At 34.2% G+C, this 24,525-nt stretch overlaps 2 protein-coding genes across 2 annotated transcripts; both read left to right on the top strand.

The window, feature by feature from the left end:
- Positions 1 to 405: 405 nt before the first annotated feature.
- Positions 406 to 10,162, top strand: LOC106644024 (xanthine dehydrogenase-like). The gene is made up of 24 exons (XM_014359367.2): positions 406 to 671; positions 1,117 to 1,174; positions 1,255 to 1,351; positions 2,761 to 2,996; positions 3,091 to 3,329; positions 3,395 to 3,536; positions 3,604 to 3,771; positions 3,842 to 3,918; positions 4,593 to 4,799; positions 4,866 to 5,050; positions 5,130 to 5,243; positions 5,309 to 5,450; positions 5,536 to 5,832; positions 5,904 to 6,026; positions 6,149 to 6,504; positions 6,584 to 6,758; positions 6,834 to 7,025; positions 7,093 to 7,238; positions 7,313 to 7,490; positions 7,579 to 7,707; positions 7,807 to 8,049; positions 8,116 to 8,370; positions 9,719 to 9,886; positions 9,965 to 10,162. The coding sequence occupies exons 1-24, from the start codon at positions 561 to 563 to the stop codon at positions 10,007 to 10,009; spliced, it is 4,083 nt and encodes a 1,360-aa protein (XP_014214853.2). The 5' UTR covers positions 406 to 560; the 3' UTR covers positions 10,010 to 10,162.
- Positions 10,163 to 13,225: 3,063 nt separating this feature from the next.
- On the top strand, positions 13,226 to 24,457 carry LOC106644018 (xanthine dehydrogenase-like). Its single transcript, XM_089591742.1, has 25 exons — positions 13,226 to 13,307; positions 13,843 to 14,000; positions 14,434 to 14,491; positions 14,625 to 14,721; positions 15,695 to 15,930; positions 16,540 to 16,778; positions 16,841 to 16,982; positions 17,047 to 17,214; positions 17,287 to 17,363; positions 17,443 to 17,649; positions 17,732 to 17,916; positions 18,009 to 18,122; positions 18,193 to 18,334; positions 18,420 to 18,716; positions 18,793 to 18,915; positions 19,361 to 19,716; positions 19,793 to 19,967; positions 20,066 to 20,257; positions 20,346 to 20,491; positions 20,630 to 20,807; positions 20,878 to 21,006; positions 21,843 to 22,085; positions 23,803 to 24,057; positions 24,126 to 24,293; positions 24,388 to 24,457. Exons 2-25 carry the CDS (start codon positions 13,869 to 13,871, stop codon positions 24,430 to 24,432), a joined length of 4,104 nt encoding a protein of 1,367 aa, XP_089447868.1. The 5' UTR covers positions 13,226 to 13,307; positions 13,843 to 13,868; the 3' UTR covers positions 24,433 to 24,457.
- The last annotated feature ends 68 nt before the right edge of the window (positions 24,458 to 24,525 follow it).

Genomic DNA, 24,525 nt, shown 5'->3' with positions numbered 1-24,525 from the left:
CTACTGCAGCTCGATCGTCACGCTTTAGTTATCGCTCCAACGAGGGCTTCTATGGAATTTACTTGTCTTCCTCTTCGTCGTGTCCTTCGTTCCGCAAATGATCCATGGCCAAACTACATGTATACCTTCATGCATATTAATTTATCGCAGGCACTCGACTGCACTCAATAGTGGTGTCACACCGAGTCTTGAAAAACACAACATTCTTACTAGGTGTACGGGAACTTGCAACTTTCGCAAGTTTTAGTTGGTAAGTGCACACGAGAGAAATTATCATCACTCCATTGGGGACGCAGCTTTATAAGCGTCAGTTACGTCGGAAGGCCTCGTCCGAGAGAGAGTACCTACATACACCAGCTGGTTAGTGGAATAATACACGCAACGAGGGCCGATGCCGCGGCGCGGTTGCATTAGTCTGCCTGCCGATTCGAGCCGATAATGGTTACGAAACTTGACGGCTACGAGTACTTTGTTTCGTTTTTTATTTGCCCGATAAAAGAGCCAAGTTGTTTTCAAACTACATTTTTGCTTTTACGTGCATTCATGATATTTCGATAAACATGGAGGTAAATGATCAGTGCGACGTTATTTACGTCGAGGAAAACCAAACGAGTTCTCGTCAACCGGAAAACATCAGCAACTGCTTGATTTTTTACGTGAACGGTAAAATGGTGAGGATTTTAATTTTCTCGTCAAATGTCCATTGGGAAAATAACCATACTCGTGGATACTCGTGAAAAATATATATGTCAATGCCTGCACAGCTTTTTGAACAATACATTATTACATATTTATAGGTAGTTGGATTAAAAACTCATTTCGTAACGAATAACGCGACTGTACGCAATACCGATATTCAGAGACGGGTCATTCACTGTAATGGATATCGAGTTGGGGAAAAAACCTGTACATATGCATATACGATACATTTGATATCTTGAGATGCAAACGCGCAGTTTTTTCTTATAATGTATGATGTGTGTGTATGGTTTCAGTTTACAATGCAACATTGCATAATGAAAAGTTGAATGAGTGAAATGTGCGACGTAGTAAACATTTGTTGAGATTCGTTGTAAAACAAACAATTAAAAATTATTCACATTTTAAATTTTGTAGGTAAAAGACAGTTATATCGAACCAGAGTGGACTCTGATTTATTATCTTCGTAACAAGTGTATCCTTTGAAGCGTATGACTGCAGTATCTCATAATACTTGCATGGTGAATAAATATTTTCCTTGACAAAAAGGTGCAGTAGGACTGACTGGTACGAAGCTGGGATGTTCCGAAGGAAATTGCGGCGCCTGCACAGTAATGATTTCCAGATACGATCGAAAACTCGAAAAAATAGTGTATCCTTGAGCAATTACTTTGTTGATTAGAAATATGGTAGTTGTCAACCCATTAAAATCATTGTAACAATTACTTTGATTGAAATTCATTGATTTGTCTGCAACACGTGATTTTTATAAAACATTTAAGAAAATTTTAAAATATTTTGACCACTAGTAGAAAAGATTAATTGTATTTAAGTCATATTTATTCATTGTTAATTAATATAGATTTGAATACAAGCAAATTTCCGAGCATCAATAAGTAATGGATTCAGAATTTGTTTCTAACTCGAGGAAAATTAAGCTCATTCATGCAATTATTTGTAAAAAAAAGGTCGCAAATAAAAACTAAAAATAATAATTAATAAAGTCCAGATTTAATAGTCTAATAATATTTATCATTGATCTATATCTATACTACATGCTATCGGTAAATCTTTTCAATAGTTTCTATCAGTTATTATTATTTCTTTTGTTCGTAAGTTCTGAATTTCAAAATATGACTTAATTCTATCATTAAATAACGACAGTTAATAATTTTTATAAAAAATAAATTTTAATTTATAAACAATTTTATCAGTTACTAATCAAATAGATGTTACAAGTTACAACTTTAGTTACTTAAAGTTCATAACAATTAGTATCATTTTTTTTTATTATATTTTTTTATTGATGTCACTCAAAATGAGATGGATAATGACAAATAATAACAGTTAAATCTTATTCTCAGTTTAAAATCTGGACTTTAAAAATTTTTATTACCGGCTATCAATTTTATTATTAGTCATTCACTGAAATAATTTTCACTTGGGAAGTATCAGAAGTTAGAAAAAACACATAGTAAAGTAACTCAATACCTATTTAGTGTAAGTATCAATGGCACGATTGAACTATTCACAAATATTTTTTCATTGAATCATTCATTAAATATGAGTAATTTTTTCAGTGCAAAAAATTTTTCTATTATATTTTCAAATTAAAAAATTCTTTATGAGTAAAAAGTTACGATAATGCAGAGCCTTATACGAGGCCTAATAGCCTTACTCAGTCGTTACCAGTTGCATAAAGTGTTTTTAACAAGTAAATATGTATCAAACGCAACTAGTTAGCAAAATCCCACATGCAGTGTAATCATCAACCATGCGACTGATGCGACCATGAAAGCTGATACGTGTTTCACACAACTTCCACGTTCCGTGTTGTTGATACTTTTTCACTTCATTAAAACCAGTTAAACCAATATCTTTGCTGATTTTGACCAAATAAGTATTTCTGTTCATTATAATCGCTTGAATCTATTTCAGTGGACTTTTGTACTCATTCTTTAATCCAGTCTTCGTTGCTATGCCACGAAACACCATAAAAAATACAAAAAACAATATTGATACGATTACAATAACATCATATTCTTAACCAAAGAAATACAGTCATGTAGCAGCAAATGCTTGTTTGACCCCAGTATGTGCAATGCACGGCATGGCTGTCACTACCGTCGAGGGTATCGGTAGTACTAGAACCAAACTACATCCTGTACAGGAGAGAATAGCAAAAGCTCACGGATCCCAATGTGGTTTTTGCACTCCAGGCATCGTCATGTCCATGTATGCTCTATTGAGGAGCAATTCAAAACCGAAAATGAACGATATGGATGTTGCCTTTCAAGGTGCGAGTTTTTGTCCGGTTTCATGAGAAATTAACCAAATAATATCTTTCACCACATAAATTGCTAAAAAATCTCGCGGCTTTTCGACGTATAGGCAATTTATGCAGATGCACCGGGTACCGACCGATCATCGAAGGATTAAAAACCTTCACCAGTGAGTGGGAAGCTACGCAATCCTTGACGAGCGAGGACCACGAGGAGGAAAAAGTATGTGCTCTTGGCAGCGCCTGCTGCAAAAGGGCTTTCACCTCCGAGCCCACGGAACTGTTCCACTCGAAGGAGTTCGTACCCTACGACTCCACGCAAGAGCCGATTTTTCCTCCCCAATTGCAGGTGAGCATCAATATTTTATGTCATTTAATGGTGAGTTGATGATAAATTAACTCAAATGTTTCTAGTTGTCATCGAAATTGGATGAAGAGTACTTGATAATCAGAGGGAAAGAGACCACCTGGTTCCGACCGACGAGCTTGAAGCAGCTCCTTGTACTGAAAAATCAATATCCAAATGCGAGAATAGTCGTTGGCAACACGGAAGTGGGTAAGGTGAAAAAGATTATTCCTTTATGTCGCACTCGTGACTTACCGTTTCAAAAAATTTACTCAAGGCGTGGAGGTAAAGGTGAAACGTCTCATGTATCCCGTTCTGGTTCAACCAATACAAATCGACGCATTGAAAATTATCGAAGAAACCAATGATGGGATGAAAATCGGAGCTAGTGTTACATTGGCCGAAATGGAATCGGCTCTCACATACCAGATTAATACAAAGCATGGTAATAGTAGTGGTTGTTTGTTATCGCCCAAAAGAAAATGGATTGATTTTCATCAAAATACTACTTTTAGAGAGTAAAACCAGGATTTTTCAAAGTATTATAAATATGTTGCACTGGTTCGCTAGTAAGCAAGTTCGAAACGTTGCAGTGAGTATTTTAATGCTTCATCAATCATTGAATGTAAATATAACACAGATTAACAAAAATTTTGGTTAATATTATTGGTGGGTAGCCAGGGGTTGTTTCTTAAACAATTTTGTTTTTTGCTAAGTCTACGATCGGAATGGGTTTGGTTAGACAGTATTTTGATGTTTTCGAGATTTTAACTGTAAAATGATTTTTTGGAGTACTTTAGAGGTTACACACATTATACTTAAAATATACAAAACGTATGATGCCTTGAATTGACCCCTTAAGTTTTTTTGCTCTTCTCTACTTACTGTATCACGTAGTACCACTCTTCTTAGTTAACATGAGGTGTCCAATGGTTCTCTAGGAGTTATGGCTATTTTATATTGCATAATGGAGTCAAAACCTTACATCGTTATAACCTGTATACTCATTATTACGGTGTAAGATTTTGATTTCATAAACAATATCAAAATGACCCTAAAATTTATAATGAGCATTCAACAGCTTATTTTAAAAGTGAAAAACGGTATGAAATTTTATCATGAGCAGAAAAAAAAATCAAAAAAATATAGTCCTCTAGAACATAACCTTTAAAGTATTCCAAAGAAACATTTGTCAGTGTATAACGTTAAATATCTTCAAATCCTGCCATGATAACTCCACTCTGACTTAGTTTTTTCTTTCCCAAGTCTGTAGGAGGTAATATCATGACGGGCAGTCCCATTTCCGATTTAAATCCGATTTTCATGGTCGCGGGTGTCCAATTAACAGTGTGCAGTATTAACAGGGGTTATAGAGCTATCAGAATGGACGATAAATTCTTTGTTGGCTACCGACGCAACATAATATCATCCGATGAAGTACTTGTATCGATAGAAATACCCTTCAGTGTTTCGGTAATTTGATCAATCATTAATAACGCATGAATTCATTGCAGCCATGACATAATAGTATTTTTCTAGAACCAATATTTCGTATCGTACAAACAATCGAAACGACGGGACGATGATATTACCATCGTTAATATGGCGATGAACGTATTTTTCAAAAACGACAGTGATATCGTAGATCGAGCGTTTTTGACTTTTGGAGGTATGGCTCCCATTACCGTGTGGGCTAAAAAAACCTGTGAACTCATGGCCGGAAAGTTAGTGTAGAAATATTATGTGATCTAAAAAATGCGCATAGCACACATATTTACCAACAATGTTCCAATAATTGCACAGGCGTTGGCTCGATGATGATATTGATACTATCATTGATATACTGAGCAAAGAACTGCCTCTGTCCGGAGATGCCCCTGGAGGTATGATACTCTATCGGCGATCTTTAACTCTCAGGTAAGCCATCACAGGAAAAAATGTTTAATGGATCTCAATACATCAAGTAATTATACTGTTTTTAGTTTATTTTTCAAAGGCATCATTCACATAGCCAAAGAGTTGAGAAACAATGTACAAAGTGCAAAGTTATTGCCGAAAGAACTGGAATCGGCAGCCGAAGGATTTCATTATACAGCTCCAAAGAGTTCGCAATACTATCAAGTGGTGAGATCTAGACTGAATCAGAAAAAACATTTTGTATCTAAAATTTTTCGAAACAACATTCATAAAAGTATTGCACTTCTAACAGGTTTCCAAAAATCAATCAGGTATCGATTTGATTGGGAGGCCATTAGTTCACACCAGTGCGTTCAAACAGGCAACCGGTGAGGCCATTTATTGCGATGACATCCCTCGAATTACGACCGAACTTTATCTAGCATTCGTACTATCCACGCGTGCTCGTGCCAGGATAACCAAGATCGACGCAACTAAAGCTCTGTCTCTTGATGGTGTGGTGGCCTATTTCGATGCCAAAAATATTCCAGAGCACCAACGATACGTTGGACCTATTGTCAAAGACGAAGAAATTTTTGCTTCGAAAGATGTGAGTGTTAATTCGTATGCGGACAAATCAAACATATGTTTTCTTGTCCTTATCACTGGTTCAATTTTTAGGTCTTGTGTCACGGTCAAGTAATTGCAGCAGTGGTCGCTAAAAACCAGACGATTGCCCAGAAAGCTGCGAGAATGGTCAAGGTTGATTACGAAGACGTACAACCTGCGATCCTGACCATTGAGGTTACTAATTTCTAATTTAGTTGTAACTAACAACCACAGTTAGAAAGGCTGTGAAATATTTAGTAACTTTTTCATTTTATCAAGCAAGTTTCGATGAGAAAGAATGATTTCGTTAATTCCAGGATGCCATAGAAGCCAACTCCTATTACGAAGGCGCTAGCAGGAGTATCCGCCGAGGGGATGTTGACGAAGCCTTTGCCAAAGCTGATCATGTTATCGATGGAGAAGTCAGAATAGGCGGACAGGAGCACTTCTACTTAGAGACTCAGTGTGCACTAGCTGTGCCAAAGGAGGAACACGAACTCGAAATCTATTGCTCGACGCAAGATCCATCGGGTACGCAACATCACATCGCCCACATGCTTGGCATTCCGATCAACAGAGTTACCGTACGTGTCAAGAGATTGGGCGGTGGTTTTGGGGGCAAAGAGTCACGAAATTTGCTTATTTCACTGCCGGTTTCATTTGCGGCTCACAGGTATTATACTATTTAGTTGATGAATGATTGGATTCATTTTTTTTAACGTTTAATCGATGAACATTGAATACATTCATAGCCTACAAAAGCCTGTTCGGTGCATGTTGGATCGGGATGAAGATATGGTGATGACTGGAACGAGACATCCATTTTTATTCAAGTACAAAGTAGGCTTCACCAACGACGGATTGATCAAAGCCCTCGAGATCCACGTGTACGCTAATGGAGGCTGTTCTATGGATTTGTCAATACCAGTAATGATTAGTGACAATGAACATGATTTATTAAAAAGATTTTTCACAATCACGAACTACACAAGGTTTTTACAGGCTGTATCCCGAGCTATGACACACGTGGAGAACGCATATAACATACCAGCCATCAGAGTTTTTGGGTACTTGTGCAAAACCAATTTACCATCCAACACGGCTTTTCGAGGTTTTGGTGGTCCTCAAGCGATGTTTGCGGGTGAAACGATAATTCATCACGTGGCGGATTATCTTGGACGAGATGTCATTGAGGTAAAAATTTTATGAGATTAACGCAATTATGAACTAAACAATTTTCACGTTGGTATATATTTTCCAGCTATCGGAAATGAACTTGTACAATGAAGGAGACGTAACGCATTACAACCAAACACTTATTAACTGTACGATAAAACGTTGTTGGGAGGAATGTATAGCATTATCCAATTACCAGCAACGGTTACCATTGGTTGAACAATATAATAAGTGAGTAAGCGTCACACCCGCTAATTCTGAATGAAACTAAAAACCAAGGACTTAGTTTGTACAATTATTATCAGAGAGAACCGGTACAAAAAGAAGGGTATAGCAGTGATTCCAACGAAATTTGGTATCTGTTTCGAAACGTTGTTCCTCAATCAAGGTGGGGCTCTCGTACACGTGTATACGGATGGTTCGGTTCTTTTGACGCATGGTGGTATAGAAATGGGACAAGGAGTTCACACTAAGATGATTCAAGTAAGAAAGGAAAAAAAGAATTATGGCAAATTTCTTGCTTTGATTGGAATACAAATCCAATTGTATTTACTTTCATTGCCGTTTGCAGGTTGCCAGCCGAGTTTTGAAGGTTAATCCTGATAAAATTCACATAACAGAAACTGCCACTGACAAAGTGCCGAATACAACAGCAACGGCTGCCAGCACTGGGTCCGATTTAAATGGAATGGCTATAATGGTTTAAAGTGTTTGAATTGTTGAATATAAAAGATTCGACGTATATTTTTATGTCTTTCAACACTTGAAGTATCGACAGAGAATTTTTTTATTATTTTAGGATGCATGTAATAAAATAATGCAAAGAATAAAGTACATAGTTGACGCACATCCTAATGGTACTTGGGAAAGTTGGATAGAACAAGCTTATTTCGATCGAGTTAGTCTTTCTGCTACTGGATTTTACCGAACGCCGGATATAGGGTACGATTTCAGTAAAAATTCCGGAATGTTGTATGATTACTTTACATACGGAGCTGCGTGCTCTGAAGTGCAAATAGATTGTTTAACTGGAGATCATCAGGTAACGCATCAAAAACTTGTTTACTGTGTAAACAAATGTTTGCCCAATACTTACTCTTAATTACAGATTTTGAGAACCGATATTGTCATGGACTTGGGTGAGAGTTTAAACCCTGCAATAGATATTGGTCAGGTGGAAGGGGCATTTACTCAAGGATATGGACTTTTTACCATGGAGGAAATGATCTATTCTCCGACAGGAGTAATTTATAGTCGTGGCCCAGGAGTTTACAAAATTCCTAGTTTTGCAGATATTCCGCAAGAATTCAATGTATCCCTGTTAAAAGGCAGCTCTAATCCACGAGCAGTTTATTCATCTAAGGTTAGAAACCACTAATTGCTGAATTTTTTTTTTTTTTTTGTTTTTAATAAATGAAAAAAAAGGTTAATTCTCTGATATTTTTGAAGATAATTACGTTCTATTAACCTTTTTTTTATCTAATTTTTTTTAAACATAGTTTAAATAGATGACACACATGTTTTTTTATTTATAATTATTTTAAAATTAAGTTATAATTATTTTGTAAAATATTTTCAACACTAAATTGGGCTTGAGACTTCAGTTACAATGGTCCATTATTTAAAACTATTTTTAAGTTTTTATTGTTGTATAATTTAAATAAAAATTTAAATAATGTATGTTACTTTAATACAAGAATATTTGACCACTTTAGTATTATGTAGTAAAAACATGTCTAAAAAAAATTGTAAATCATTCTATCAATATTTATACTGAATAACTATCCAACTCATTACTATAATTACTGTAAAATGTTCCGTAAAAAATATTACATCCATTACAAAGAAGAAGTTATGAGCTCCTTTTTAAATTTCGTAAACATTATAAAAGTTGAAAATTCGCGAATGCGTTAATCAAAAGAAAGTTGATACTTTGATTATATGAAATGAATGTTTGGAGTTATCACAAAAGTTACAATATCTTTTCTATCAAGTTGTTTTATAAAGTAAAAATGACAAAAATTTATCTGGAATCATTTAAATATTCATTAAATTTCTTGAATTGACTCGAGTTCTTTCATCAGACCAACATATTAAGCTAAAAATTATTACAGAGAAGAACTCATGTACTTGTAGAACATAATCATTAGAATTCAGATTATATTATCATTTTGGTACTCTGAATTTATAAAATATTGAGGTAAACCAGATGTTAATGAATTTTTTTATAGTTTTTGGAAAAAAATTTTATTGATTTGTTCAGTATGTTTATATATTTTTTAGGACGTAATAAAAAAACCATTAGCTTATATTAAAGTTTTAAACATTTAGTTTTATTATATCAACAATTAATTTAAATATATTACTATTTTTTAATTTTAAATGATATTTATACACTTATCAGAGATTTATTCATATGTAATATGTTAAACATATATTGACATATGATATGTTAAATTTAATACATGTTTCACTTTTTTAAATAGAGACAAGTTTCGAAATGTCGACCTCAATTATAACTATTCTAAGTAAGATATAATTCATGATTTCTAAAGATCTTGGATTGTAGTCAACATAAGATCAAAATTTTTTAGTTCCAAAACTAAATTTATTGATTTTTTTTAGTTTTATCAAGTTAACTTTAATTTGTCATGCACCTATCTTATTTTAAGTTTAATGAAAACATAATATATATAGAAGTAAATTTTTAGGCTGTTGGTGAACCTCCACTATTCTTAGCCTCATCAGTGTTCTTCGCAATAAAAAATGCTATCAAAGCATCAAGAAAAGATATGAATGCAAGAGAGTACTTTAGATTTGATTCACCAGCAACAGCAGCTCGGATTCGTATGGCTTGCATTGACAATTTCACGAAAAAGGTATTCAATTACTTAAGTAATCTTACATTATCCAAAAGAATTAGAAATTATACTTATTCATAAAACATTATTTTTTAGATCGGAGATGGCGACGGAAAACTATCTTGGAACATTACTCCATAAATTTAGCTACAGATATTTAGAATAATTATTGTAACAAGTTATAATCGGTTCTGCATAAAAAATTGTTAAATTTTACATTCTGGAGTTATTGATCTGATGTATGAAGATTAAGAATCACGAGCCAAAAAAGTAATTCGAATATTTTTTATTGATGCTTCCAAAGTATATTTTCATCTGTAATGTGTTTGAAAAAATAAATCCTTATTTTTTATGTCAAGTAATAACTCATTCATTTTATCTTACACTAATTATCTTTTAATTCTTCAAGCTAATTAAGATGTTCTGCATAGCTGCAATAGTTATCGTGTGCTATCAGTTATGCGATTGCTTAAAGAAAGTCGTGGTATCTAAATTATAATTGGTGTCAATTGATATGGTCTGTCATCGATAAAAAATTTAAGTATCCATTAATACTGCTTCTAGATAACATATGATAATTTTTATTTTAGATGTAGATTGTTCTATAAAACGACGTAAATATAATTTTCCCCTAATCATCTTTCTTGTTATCGAACTATTTATCTCTTTTTAATAAGATATGTAAAATAGAATAGATAATAAATTATAAAAATAATTATTTTAATTTACAATTGATGATTGTAGTTTCAGACAGTTGTTATAAAATTTTTAATTCACATTTTTATCGTGTGCACATTAATTTTTATGTATTTGAAAAAGATAAAATTCTACATTAAAAAAGGAATCAATTTGAATGAAGCAATTTACTTCTAAAATGATTCGTTTAAGCTATAATCACGTAGCTATGATTTAATTGGAAGTTATTAAAGATTTAAAAGTAAAAAATATTAGCGGTTGATGACAAAGATGATGTGGCTTGTATACGAAAAATATTTACAATTATTAATGAACGAATGATTAATAAAAAAATGTAGCTAGTTTTATTTAAAAATTGTATTTAAAAGAAAAGCAGAGTTACTAACCTTATAACACCATGTACAGTAGGTACATGATAGATCTAACAGTAAAAATAGGAAAGTGTACGATTTAGTTTTACTAATTGATATTAGCGCAGCTCACGTTTTCGAAATGAAGGTTAAAAACGTCAGTTCTTTTTTTTTACGTCATGTGTTCTGGAGTACGAATATTGTAAGCCACAATAATATAAATATCTGTCATATATCTTGTCATAACACAAAAATTTAGAAAAAAACACGAAACTAAAATTCGGAAAAAAAATTGGTGTTTGTTTCGTCCGTTTTTTCCTTACTTTTTTGCGTAGCTTCTTTAATACACTTTGCAATAGAAGAAGCCATTCAAGGAAAGTGAATACTGAAAGAGGTTTACAAGGGTAAAAATTTATTTTCATCGGTGCTAGTAAAGAAACAGTGCTGCTAAAAGTTACTGAATAATAAAAATTGGAATTTTTACAGTACAGCAGCAGAGGTTTTTCTTACATTAACCAGTAAAAATTTTCTGCTATTTTAAATTTGTTTAATGCTTTACTCACAAGCAAGTAGAGTTCAAGGCTGCAGGTTTTTAAAATTTGCTTCACGAAATTTTAATTCTCGGTCATAACCTGTGTTTAGGACGATTACAACTACATGATATGCTCATACATATACATAATGTGCCGAGCGTAATACGAACAAACTATACATGTACCAACGTGTTACCTGAATTACTTTAACTGCAATGGGATCAAAAATTCTTCTATAGCATATTATTTTTATTGCTACTCACTATAAGTATTAAAAATTATACACTTAGTTATGAAAATTATGAGGTGCTGGCATAAGTTTTTGTCAAGCTAAACGATAAAGGTAGCATTTCTACCTGTGCAAACCTTCGTCTCTAAAAGGAAAAAGATATAAATTTTGCAAATTTTCAGTTTCATTATCTAGTAACGACCGGTTGTATTCGTATAACGGCTTACATTAATAATTTCATAAAAAATGTATGTTGTTTTAATTTTCTTAAATTATGAACTAAATAAAAAGATTCAGACTAGTGAAAATAGTTTAATCAATTTCATTTGTAACATGGAATTAAGAACATGAATGGTTAGCTTTTTTTTAAATTTTTTAAAATTATAAAAGTTGATTAAATTAAAAAATGAAATGAAACAATTAATTGATAAAATTTATCTTGTTCATCTAAACAGTACATGATTTTAAACTGTACACACAACATTTAATTAGTTAATTAATTAATTATAAATATTGGATAAAGTTGGCACGAAAAACTGTGTCAAATCTTGCTTGTAAGGGTTTTCAGAATCACTCATAAAAGTATTTGAAATAACGAAATTTAAAAAAGGCTTAGAAAATACTGTTTAGTACACTCAAATGTTTTTGAAAATACATAACGTACTATTAAGTACGCATTAATGTATTTTAATTTTTAGTACATCACGAACTGTTTTCGCATCTCATGCTTTAATCATTTAAAATTTTTATGATAGACATATTTTATTATTTTAATTTTTTAGCTCCAAGAAAATTTTCAAGAAAACTATTCAATCTGTAAGTAATACAACAATTCCGAAGATACTAACACTTCATTTTAAAATATTATAAAATAAACAATTTTCTAGATATTCAATTTTTCATGTTAAGTGAATAATTGATCAAAAATTTTACTCGCTTTTATTAACAACCCTAGATTAAAAAAAAATACATTTTGTAAATAATCTTCAAACTAATGTATACTCATTAGATGCTCTAAATACAAATTTTTTAGGTGCAGTGATATTTAAAAAAATTTTTTTTTTCTTTCAAATAAAAGTAAAAGTAGAAGTTTCTAAAAAAATAATTTTTTTCACGTGTGAACATGAATGTATCAAAGTGTTAATACAATTTTCTGTTTTTGCATTGTTTGCGTAAAAAAATTACAGTAAATTTCAACTTTAACTTCACTTGAAAAACTTCAACACATCACCATATAAAAATCCTTTGTTCGAGCTTTTATGTCTCTAGTGTACAACACAGTAATTAGCATAATGCGAAAAATCTCCTACTCGTGAGCGCAGCAACAGCAACTATTCGACTGCTTACGTAAAACGAATAGTCTCGGGATCTACGTTTTTTGCACGCCTTCGTTGCTTATGAACCCAGCAACGCTGGTCTCTTGCGCCTCTTTCCTGCTCCTATCGTCTTCAGGAATTTTTCTCCTTCCCTTCTCTTCTCACGCCTGTAGCTGCATCTCGCAATTTAAGGCAAAGCATCAACACTCGCAGTTACAAATACGCACACGTAGTGTACCCACTGATTGGCTGGAGACAACTTACATTCGAGCGTGCGGCTTGATCCTAGAGTGTTTCAAAAGACTTCCGAGCCGTGTTGGTATTATCATTGGTGTAATTGATCAGTTGAACGCGATAATAACGCTGGGCGGTAGCATATTTTTTTTTAATCGTACTACAGTATCTTTACGTTTGCAAAAACGCGCTAGAGCAGATTTTTTTCTTCTTTTTTTCGAATGTCACACAATTTTTAGTTATTCATTGTTTCTTTTATTTTTCAACCTGTGAAACTGTGCTCTGCGGTTCAAATTAAATTGTAAAAATCACTAGTTAACCAAAATTAAATTGAGATTTTCAATTTGATTGAGTATTTTATGAATTTTAATTGAATGGAAAATTTCCAGATTTTCATAGAAATAAAAATTTTCAATTAAAGTTTAACTAATAAAAATTTGATTATTCGCAAGAAACAAAATGTTACATTCGTTTAAACTATACTTTAATTATAGCTATTGATCAACTAATTCGTATCAAACCCGTATTGGTCAATAGCTTAGGGCAGTTTTTAATCAGACGATTTAATAAATATTGAGTTATTTCTTAAATTGTTTTTAGTTGATTTTTTTTTTAGTTTTGTAAGTGTTGTAGTTCGGAATCATGAGTTCAGACGAATTGAAACTAAACGACCAAGACAGTAGTGAAGAGTCTACGGATGATTCGTTGAATGGAAATAACTACAAGCGCACGAAGATCAGCAACGTCCTCGTATTTTACGTAAACGGCAAAGAGGTGAGCGCAACAATTTATACATATTTTTCATCACGTTTATCTTGTTCTTATGGAGTTAATGTTAGTCGGTGGAAAAGATGACAATTTATCCAGTGCCGACTTACATAAGACCATAGGAAACACTTCAAGAGTGATTAAACAATTTCAATAGTAATAGCCTATTGTTCATAAGTTAATCGATTTTTTTAACAATTTAATGCTGGATTAATTCTTAACTTGCACAAATACAAGTATTAAAGAATCATATTTTTGAATGTCGTAATAAATATTTGATTTCTTGAAAAACAACTGGTACACGACTTGCAGCGTATCGCGAGCGATAACGCACCTGAGCTTGTTAAAATGTAATGTATTAATAATGATAATGGATATGATTTTATGTATTTCGAATGATTATTGTTATAAATATTTAAAAAAAAAATTTTTAATACAGGTGGTTGACGATAATGTTGATCCTGTGTGGACGCTGCTTTATTATCTTCGCAACAAATGTATCCTTTTTAAAAAAAAAAACGGATAATACTTCAACAAGTTAAACTTGTATGAATCTGAAATTAACCAACTATAAATGCTGCGCTATAGAAAATGTATTAATAGAGAATAGTTGACCTTAATAAGTAATAGTGGGTCTGGTTGGTACGAAACTCGGCTGTGCTGAAGGAGGATGTGGAGCATGTACTGTTATGATATCAAAGTACGATCGTCAATTGAAGAAAATAGTGTATCCTTATACAAATTAATTAAAAAATTTTCAAATAATTTTATAATACTGAATCTAGCAGCCAAACTGTCGCTACGATACCATCAAATACCAAATTTTATTTTAAGTACCCACAAAACTAAGGCAGATACCCATTTATTTTACTAAATTAGTAAGGTGCATGGTCTAGTCTTCAGGGTACCCAAAGTAGAATTTATTATTTATCGGTATCGTTGCTGCGATTTGACTGCTAGTTTCAGCTTCCTTAGGACTCATGGGTGCATGAGTTTTGAAAAATCTCTTATTAAATGAAATAATTGATACAGTAACTAGAAATATTTTTTATTATTATTTTTTTTTAAATGAAATAATTGAAATTTAGAAACAGTAACTAGAAATATTTTTTATTATTTTTTTTTCAATTCAAATATAAATTTTAAGATTTGAAAAATTGCATCTCACTTTCGTTTCACTCTTTTAAAATAGCAATGCGAAAGTACAATCATAAATCGACGTTTGTTTTCAGCGAGATGCTTACATAAAGCTGATAACTTGTAGTATCAATACGTACTTATTAATCATCGATACGAGTTTCATAGTATCTGCAATCAGTTACATAAATATATCGGACATTTTTCAATCTGATATGAAAAAAATCGTTATCATTGATCATGGTATTTTTTTTGAGCTATAGTACTCAATTTTTAAATTAATTGACGAGTATTTTCGGATATATTTTTTTGTTAATTACGTTGTTTTTCAAAATAATTGGAAAAATTCTAATTCTAATTTCTAATTTAAAAAACACGAACCTCATGTGTATGAAAATATGTTCTCTTTTATACACAACAACGAAACCTAAAATTTGACCCGGAATTATTAAATCCTGCATCTTACCGATGGTGTTTCTTATAACTGTCAACTGAATCACAAAAAAAGAGTTTACGTATATGCAAATATTTTTACGTAACCATTACCTCAACGCAAACATCAGTCATGTAGCAGCAAATGCTTGTTTGACCCCAGTATGTGCAATGCACGGCATGGCCGTCACTACCGTCGAGGGTATCGGTAGTACTAGAACCAAACTACATCCTGTACAGGAGAGAATAGCAAAAGCTCATGGATCCCAATGTGGTTTTTGCACTCCAGGCATCGTCATGTCCATGTATGCTCTATTGAGGACAAAACCGTTGCCAACTATGAGCGACATGGAGGTTGCATTTCAGGGTATGACAAATTCGAATTGATTGACCCTTGATTTATTTCTTGCAGCATCCATGAAATTCAATAAATGGTTATTACTTGTAAGAACCGTAAATAAATTGAAAAAAAAAGGAAAAGCAAAATAGTACAAAATGTGATCGGGAAGAAACAAGTATTTTAATGACCGAAATATTGCTGGACCAAAGAATATTTTCTTTGAATCTACTTGGATTTACGTTTCGCGTGTTAGCATCATCAGACTGTACAAAAGACAAAACATCAGACTACAACACTAACAGTAGATAACTGTTGCGAAGAACACTTTTATTGTTCAGTAAGAAGACTGTTTGTGAGAGCGAAAATAAACAATATATATTTTTCCCAAAGAATTTAGTAACAATATTAAACATATTATTGACATGATATGAACGAAAGGTGATAGCACTGATACATACACAATTTAAATGGGATCTATTGAACTTTCGAATATCTTCTTTGTTGTTAATTATACTTTTGTTTTGTTTTACGTACAATGCCTTTGACGTAAGTCTCTTGTTATGATTGCCATACGGAAACCTTCGGTTCCATATATTAGTTATTTTTGTTGATTAACTAGTGAAAAAATGATTCCAGGTAATCTTTGTAGATGCACGGGCTACCGACCGATTATCGAGGGTTTCAGGATGTTCACGGAAGAGTGGGAGCAGTCTCAGAGGCTGGCCGGCAACGACCAGGGCGCGCCCAAAGTTTGTGCCATGGGAGACGCCTGTTGCAAAAAGGCGTTCACCTCCGAGCCCACGGAACTGTTCGACTCCAAGGAATTCGTGCCTTACGATCCGACTCAGGAGCCGATATTCCCTCCTAAATTGCAGGTGAACATTGTGAAAATTTACTTCGTTACGCGTTCTACTACTCAAAAATGCTTGGATTTCAGTTGTCTTCCGAGTACGACGAGCAGTACTTGATCTTCAAAGGCAAAGAAATCACGTGGTTCAGGCCAACTTGTCTGAAAGAACTTTTGAAACTGAAGCAGCAATACCCGAATGCTAAAATTGTCGTGGGGAATACAGAAGTTGGTAAGGGATTCGTCGAGTAAATCGCGTACAGAAATACCAATCGATCGTTGAATGTAAATTTCAGGTGTGGAGGTGAAGTTCAAGCATTTCGTTTACCCTTCCCTGGTATTGCCTACTCAAATCAAGGAGATGCGAGAAATCACGGAATTAGATGGTGCATTGAAAATAGGTGCTAGTGTCACTCTAGTCGAAATGGAAGAGGCATTCAGGCATCAGATGTCGACGAAACCTGGTAAACGAGATTCTTTCTAGACTGTTGATTTTCCACGTGACAATGTGAATAGACTCATCCTAATTTTTACAGAATATCGAACCAGAATATTCAAGGCGTCGGTAGAAATACTGCATTGGTTCGCAGGCAAGCAAATTAGGAATGTCGCCGTGAGTTTTTAGACCGTATACCGATTGTTTCTGAAAATTTCGTATAAATTACTATTTTTCGTTCCTCACAAGCAATTAGGCTATCGGAGGAAACATCATGACCGGTAGTCCAATTTCCGACATGAACCCGGTGTTGATGGCTGCGAACGTGAAATTAAACCTGTGCAGCCTTGAACGAGGTTTTAGGTCGGTAACCATGGACCACACATTTTTTACCGGCTACAGACGCAACATTGTAGCTTCGGACGAGATATTGGTGTCGATAGAAATCCCTTTTTCTCTTCCGGTAAATCGAAAAGGCACTTTCTAATAGATCAGAAAAAAACAAACAATAATACGTCGCTAATGGATAATTTTCCATCACGTAGAACCAATTTTTCGTGGCATACAAACAAGCCAAGAGGAGGGATGACGACATTGCCATCGTGAATTTGGCGATGAACGTGTTTTTCGAGCCTGGCACGAGTGTCATTCAAAAAGCTTTCATGGCTTTTGGTGGCATGGCACCGACAACGGTCTTGGCCACAAAAACCTGCGATGCTATTCGTGGAAAGTGAGTTTCACAGAATTGAACATGTACATATTGCTCGAAAATCAATGTGTTAAGTCGTTAACGATTTTCGAATCGCTTGAAAATATTCACAGAAAGTGGAACGAAGATTTGGTGGAATCAGTAACTAATTCCCTCATCAAAGAACTTCCGTTACCCGGCGATGCCCCGGGGGGTATGATTTTGTATCGTCGTTCTTTAACTTTAAGGTATTTTTATTAACACTCTTTTACCTGATACCGAGTGATAGCAAACAATCAAAGCATGTTTTTCTTCAAGCTTATTCTTCAAAGGATTCGTCCATATTTCGAAACAGTTGCAAAGGGACGTGGTCGACATCGAACCTTTGCCCAAAAAAATCGAGTCCGCCGCTGAAGGCTTCCACTACGCACCTCCAAAAAGTTCGCAATACTATGAAGTCGTAAGTTTTCGATGCTGCAATAATAAAACTAATGATCAGGAGAGTTGATGTTTATCGTCTTAATTTCAATGAACCGTTATTGAAGACTCCATCGAATGGGGGCTCCACGGATCTGGTAGGCAAGCCGATAATTCACGCCAGCGCGATGAAACAAGTGACCGGAGAAGCTGTTTATCTGGACGACATGCCAAAGATCACCAACGAACTGTATTTGGCGTTTGTACTGTCGACGAGAGCCCATGCCCGAATTTTGAAAGTCGACCCATCACAAGCACTGAACGTCAAAGGAGTGGTTGCTTTTTACGACGCCAATGACATCCCGGAGCACAACAGACATGTTGGTCCAATATTTCACGATGAGGAGCTGTTTGTTTCCAAAGAAGTAAATATAGAGATTGGAGTTGGGTGTGGGTGAGTTTATGCCGAGGATGATTGTAGACAGTGGATATTAATTACAGGTTACGAGTCAAGGACAGACAATCGGTGTGATCGTCGCAAACGATCAACTGACGGCTCAAAAGGCTGCCAGACTTGTCAAGGTGGAATACGAAGATCTTTCACCAATCATAATATCGATCGAGGTAACAATCAGAATATAATATAACTATGCTGTAAGGCTCTAACTGTCATGGGAGCATCAGGGTTTTAGATCGCGAATTTTGATTAAACTCCAATGACAAAAAAAAAAGATTGAAGTATGTCGAAAGTAATTCTAGGATATTCTAACCAGTTGCAAGCGAAAGCTGAGGTATAACCATATCAAATAGTATTGTTTGTCCTTTGAAGTTTCCGTTCATAAGTTATGCACATTTGAAATCAAGGAACGTAAATCTAAGGATGAACATAGAAACAGATGTTTATAAAAACTTCTTAACATTTGAATGGTGGTTAAAAATCAAAAAAGATTTTTTTCAACTCCTGGACTTAACATCAGTTTTTATTTACGTCTGGATGGAAGCTTCTAATTCTATCAAACAGGTACAGAATGGAAAATAAATCAATCGATGCCCTGCCGATTTATTGTAGGACGCCATAAAAGCTAGGTCTTTTCATGAGGGCAGTGGCAAAAGTATAGTCAAGGGTGATGTGGACCGTGGTTTTACGGAGTCCGACCATGTGCTCGAGGCGGAGGTGCACATGGGTGGCCAGGAGCACTTTTATCTGGAAACTCACAGCTCGTTGGCGGTTCCGCGGGAGGAGGATGAGCTCGAGATATTCTCCTCGACGCAGCATCCCTCAGAGATTCAAAAGCTCGTGGCCCATGTGCTCGGCGTCCCCATAAACAGGATCAACGTGCGCGTCAAGAGAATGGGTGGCGGCTTCGGTGGCAAGGAGTCTCGAGGCCATCTTGTTGCTCTACCGGTTGCCTTTGCTGCTCACAGGTTGGCTGCTTTATCACCTCATTTCATCACTAATGTATAACACGGAATTTGAAGTAAATGAATGGTCAAAATGCAGACTGAGGAAGTCAGTGAGGTGCATGCTGGACAGGGACGAAGATATGATGATGAGCGGCACGAGGCATCCGTTCTTATTCAGGTACAAAGTGGGGTTCACCAGCGATGGGTTGTTGAAAGCGGTGGAAATTTATATCTACAGCAATGCAGGATACTCCATCGATCTTTCTCCGGCGGTGAGTGTGTATATTTATTGGAATAGGTCGCGTTAAGGATCCGAGCAACGTTGATCAATGTGACTTTTTTGAAAATCTACGTTTATATCTTTTCAAAGATTGTGGAAAGAGCTATGTTCCATTTCGAGAACAGTTACAAAATACCAGCTGTCCGAGTTTACGGTTACATGTGCAAGACCCATTTGCCGTCCAACACGGCTTTTCGAGGCTTCGGGGGACCGCAAGGGATGTTCGCCGCCGAGAACATCATCCGACACGTCGCCGACTATCTCGGACGCGACGTTACAAAGGTAAAATTGAAAAGTAAAGATACAAAGTTTCAATCTACCAAGTGTAGGTTGTGAAGAATACAGTTTTTGTTCCCCAATTTATTCGTAGATCGCAGAAATGAATCTGTACAGAGAAGGCGACTCAACTCATTACAACCAAATACTCGATCACTGCACGCTGAGGAGATGTTGGAGCGAATGTCTTGCTCTAGCTGATCATGAAGAACGCGTGAAACAAGTCGCAGAATTCAACAAGTAAGGCTCGTTTATAAGCCGTTGGAGTATCATTTGAGTTATTTAGGTTTTTGAAAGCCTCAAAAACGGAAGGATGGACAAGAATCTCTACAAGAAATACAGATAACAATTTTCAATCAAATTACACATTGATTTCAGAGAGCACAGATTTAGGAAAAGAGGACTCGCAGTCGTACCGGTGAAATTTGGCATTTCCTTCACGGCATTGTTCATGAATCAGAGCGGAGCTCTCGTGCACGTGTACACCGATGGCTCGGTGCTTTTAAGTCACGGAGGAACGGAAATGGGACAAGGACTGCACACCAAAATGATTCAGGTATACAAAGAGTTGTAATAGCCTAAATTGCATAAATCTGTCAATATTGTAAACTTATTATTCCAAATAGGTGGCCAGTCGCATACTGAAAGTAAACCCGAACAAAATCCACGTAGCCGAAACGGCAACCGACAAAGTTCCTAATACGTCGCCAACGGCAGCTAGTGCAGGTTCAGATCTCAATGGAATGGCTGTTATGGTAGTATATTATGTCATGGAAAAATATATTTATTGAGATACATTACAAAAGCAGTGGCGTTGTATGGTGACCCCCTTTACTCGCACAATAATTTTGATTGTCTACAAAAAAAAAAATCGACTGTAAACTGACGCAGATTATACTTAAGCAAAGATGGCATCAAAAACCATAATTCTTATTTTTGACGCCATCTTAGTTTGAGTACAATCAGCGCCACCACAGTTAAACTTAAGTGCGGATAAGTCCTAATGCTTTTATATATGCGTATAAGTATACTAATGCACGTAAAAGACACCATTATTACTTAGGCACAGCATTACCATTGTTTTCTATCTTAAACTTGAAGATGGTCGAAAATCATGTGACAGAGGGGTGAAGAGAGGAACTGCCCGCACGTAGTCTACGAATCCGATATACTGATTACGTTTTACGTTGATTTTTATTTGAATGCACTATAATAACCACGAAATTTTGCAGAGTGAATCTAAAAACATATACATCCATGAATGGATTTTTTTTATCTTGCCTATGAATTTTCACAAATTATCCACAATCCATGTAAAAATGAAAATTAAGGATAACTCCCGTAAGAATGTATGTTGAGGAACTAAGCTTTAACATTTACTCGCTAACAAAAAACACAACCCATAGAAAATTCTAAAAAAAACTGAAGGTTATACTATAAAATGCACATTCCCAAAGTTTTATAGTAATTTTTGTATTTTAATATAATTACTGGCCATTTTTAACACCTTGATATTTCACCAAAACGCTAAGTTTACCCTATATACATCTTATATTGATGAGTTTATTTGGCTCACTTCAATTGCTTTTAGAACGCTTGTAAAGAGATCATGAATAGAATTCAATACATAATCGATGCCCATCCAAATGGCACGTGGGAGGACTGGATCAAGAAAGCCTACTTCGATCGAGTCAGTTTATCCGCAACAGGATTTTACAAAACTCCCGACATAGGATACGATTTTGCTACAAACTCGGGAAGACCGTTCAATTATTTCACCAATGGAGCTGCATGCGCTGAGGTGGAAATCGATTGTTTGACTGGAGATCATCAGGTACTGACTAAGCACAATTAAGTAAATGTTACACCATTATACGATTTTTGTGCACGTGCAAATGATTAGGTTTATTTTTCAATTAGCGAAAATAATAGTGATGCCGTTTAAAATTAGTTTATTCAACAGTGACATTGAGGAATCATTTCAAACTTTCAAGTCTAATAGTTTGAAATCAATGAATCAGAAATTACATTCTGTTTTTCTTGGAATCGACAATTTTTTGAACATTAAACAATTACTAATTTTAGTAGAGGCGTTCATCCACCATTTAGTTTTTGTTATCTAATTAAAATAATTTTATTGCAAAATTTGTATAGTAAGAATTTTTTTTTCTTGTAATTATCGTTTAAATTAAAAACTGCCCGATTTTAACTTTACAAAACTTTATTCGGGCATGGATGTACTTAAATACACTGGGAGAAAAATTTATGAAAATTGCTATGCCAGTACTGTTAACTGATGAAATTCCGTTATTTAGGAACTTATTGGTTTATACTCTGATTTATTATTGTTTGGAATAGTCACCATCATCGTAAGTCATTAGATTCGTGGGAAAAAACATCGATGGATGACAAGTTTGTCCATTTTAGGATTTTCAACCAAAATACCAATGATTTAAGTTTCTTAACATTTACAGTTGTAATAAGTATTTTTTTTTAATCAATAAAGAAGAGCACTTACTGAAAAAAAATCAGTGTGGGAATTTTGGGGTTGGAAAAAAAAATTTAAGTTCTAATAAAATGTTGATTAGATTATGTAGTTAAAACAGAAAAAAACCTGAATAATTTTTTTCTCAAAACTTATAGTTTTGCTAAATAAAATTTTACAGTGCTCTTTCTCACGAAATTTCGAGTTTTTACGTTCGATTTATTAATTAAAAAATTATTAAAACCATCCAAACAAAGTTTTTGCTTTTGTGTATAATGATTGTAAAATACAATCAAGTTATGGTATCACATATTAAAATTATTTTTTAGGAAAGATTTTTTTAAATTAGATGAACATTTTGAGTTTGGTTCATTTTCAATTTATAAATATATAGATACATAAACATCAAAACAAAACAGAACCAAACCAAAGCAAACTTGCCAACAAATCATGTTATAATCCCAACGGATTAAGAGCAAATTTCGGGTAATATAAAAAATTATTGTGATTTACAATGTTTTCACATGGTTTAGCAAAACACTCTGTAAAAAATTTTGGACATGCTGTGATCAATAAATAATTTGTATCTAGACGTAGCTCACAACTAGATTTCTTAGTTTTATCTGCTGTGTTGATTGTTTAAATTTTCTTAATTTAATTTTTTATATTTCTGTACATATTTTCTTAGTATTCGATCTGAGAGGCATTTTTTTTCAACTGAATTTGAACAGCATCGTTTGTATGGTACTTCCAGCTGTTTGTCACCCCAAATTGATATTTTAAGTTATTAATATTACTATTATAAATAAAAAGACAATAATTCTGCTCTTGAAGACCACGTTTGTCTTTTTATTTATAATATAATTTGGACAGTAAGAGCAAGTTGTGAGTTATGAGGGGTTGAAACTACATAATTAGTATTATTATTATCATTATTATGATTACTACTATTATTATTATTATTATTATTATTACTATTATTATTATTATTATTATTATTGTTATTATTATTATTAAAATTCATATTTTATATACCGCTTCTATAATAGATATACTGTTTAAAAAGGTTCTCAGAACAGATATTGTGATGGATCTTGGAGAGAGCTTGAATCCTGCAATAGACATTGGTCAAGTGGAGGGAGGGTTCATTCAGGGCTATGGGTTGTTTACAATGGAAGAAATGATATATTCACCAACAGGGACATTATTCAGTAGAGGACCAGGGGTTTATAAAATACCTGGCTTTGCAGATATACCCCTTCAATTTAACGTAGCTCTTTTGAAAGGTGCATCAAATCCAAGGGCAGTTTATTCTTCCAAGGTATAAATAGATGTTTTTAAATTTAACTAGTTAACTTCAGACGTAAATGTTTTTGTTACAATTTACAGGCAGTAGGAGAGCCACCACTTTTCTTGGCATCATCTATCTTCTTTGCTATCAAAGAAGCTATTAAAGCATCAAGAGAAGAGATGAATATCAGAGAATACTTTAGGCTGGACTCGCCTGCAACATCTAATCGCATACGTATGGCCTGTGTCGATTCGTTGACAAAAAAAGTAAGTTATTCTAGTTGTCCTCTCACTTAAGTATTAAAGTGTGTTAATGTAGCATAACAACCTAAACTCATTTATGAAATTCTATTTATTCCAGATAGGAGATGGAGACGGAAAGAGGGCATGGAACATTGTTCCATAACTGAACTGCTAATACTTATCAGGGATAAATAACAAGTTCAATGTTTGTTAAGATAACAATTGATTGAAATATATAAATATATATATATATTTT

Source organism: Copidosoma floridanum, unplaced genomic scaffold, assembly GCF_036245765.1.
Source record: "Copidosoma floridanum isolate Cflo_tuat_1 unplaced genomic scaffold, Cflo_Japanese_pri ptg000013l, whole genome shotgun sequence".
Classification (NCBI taxonomy): Eukaryota; Metazoa; Arthropoda; class Insecta; order Hymenoptera; family Encyrtidae; genus Copidosoma; species Copidosoma floridanum.
The sequence above is the reverse complement of the archived record's forward strand: the minus strand, read 5'-3'. Positions and strand labels throughout refer to the sequence as shown.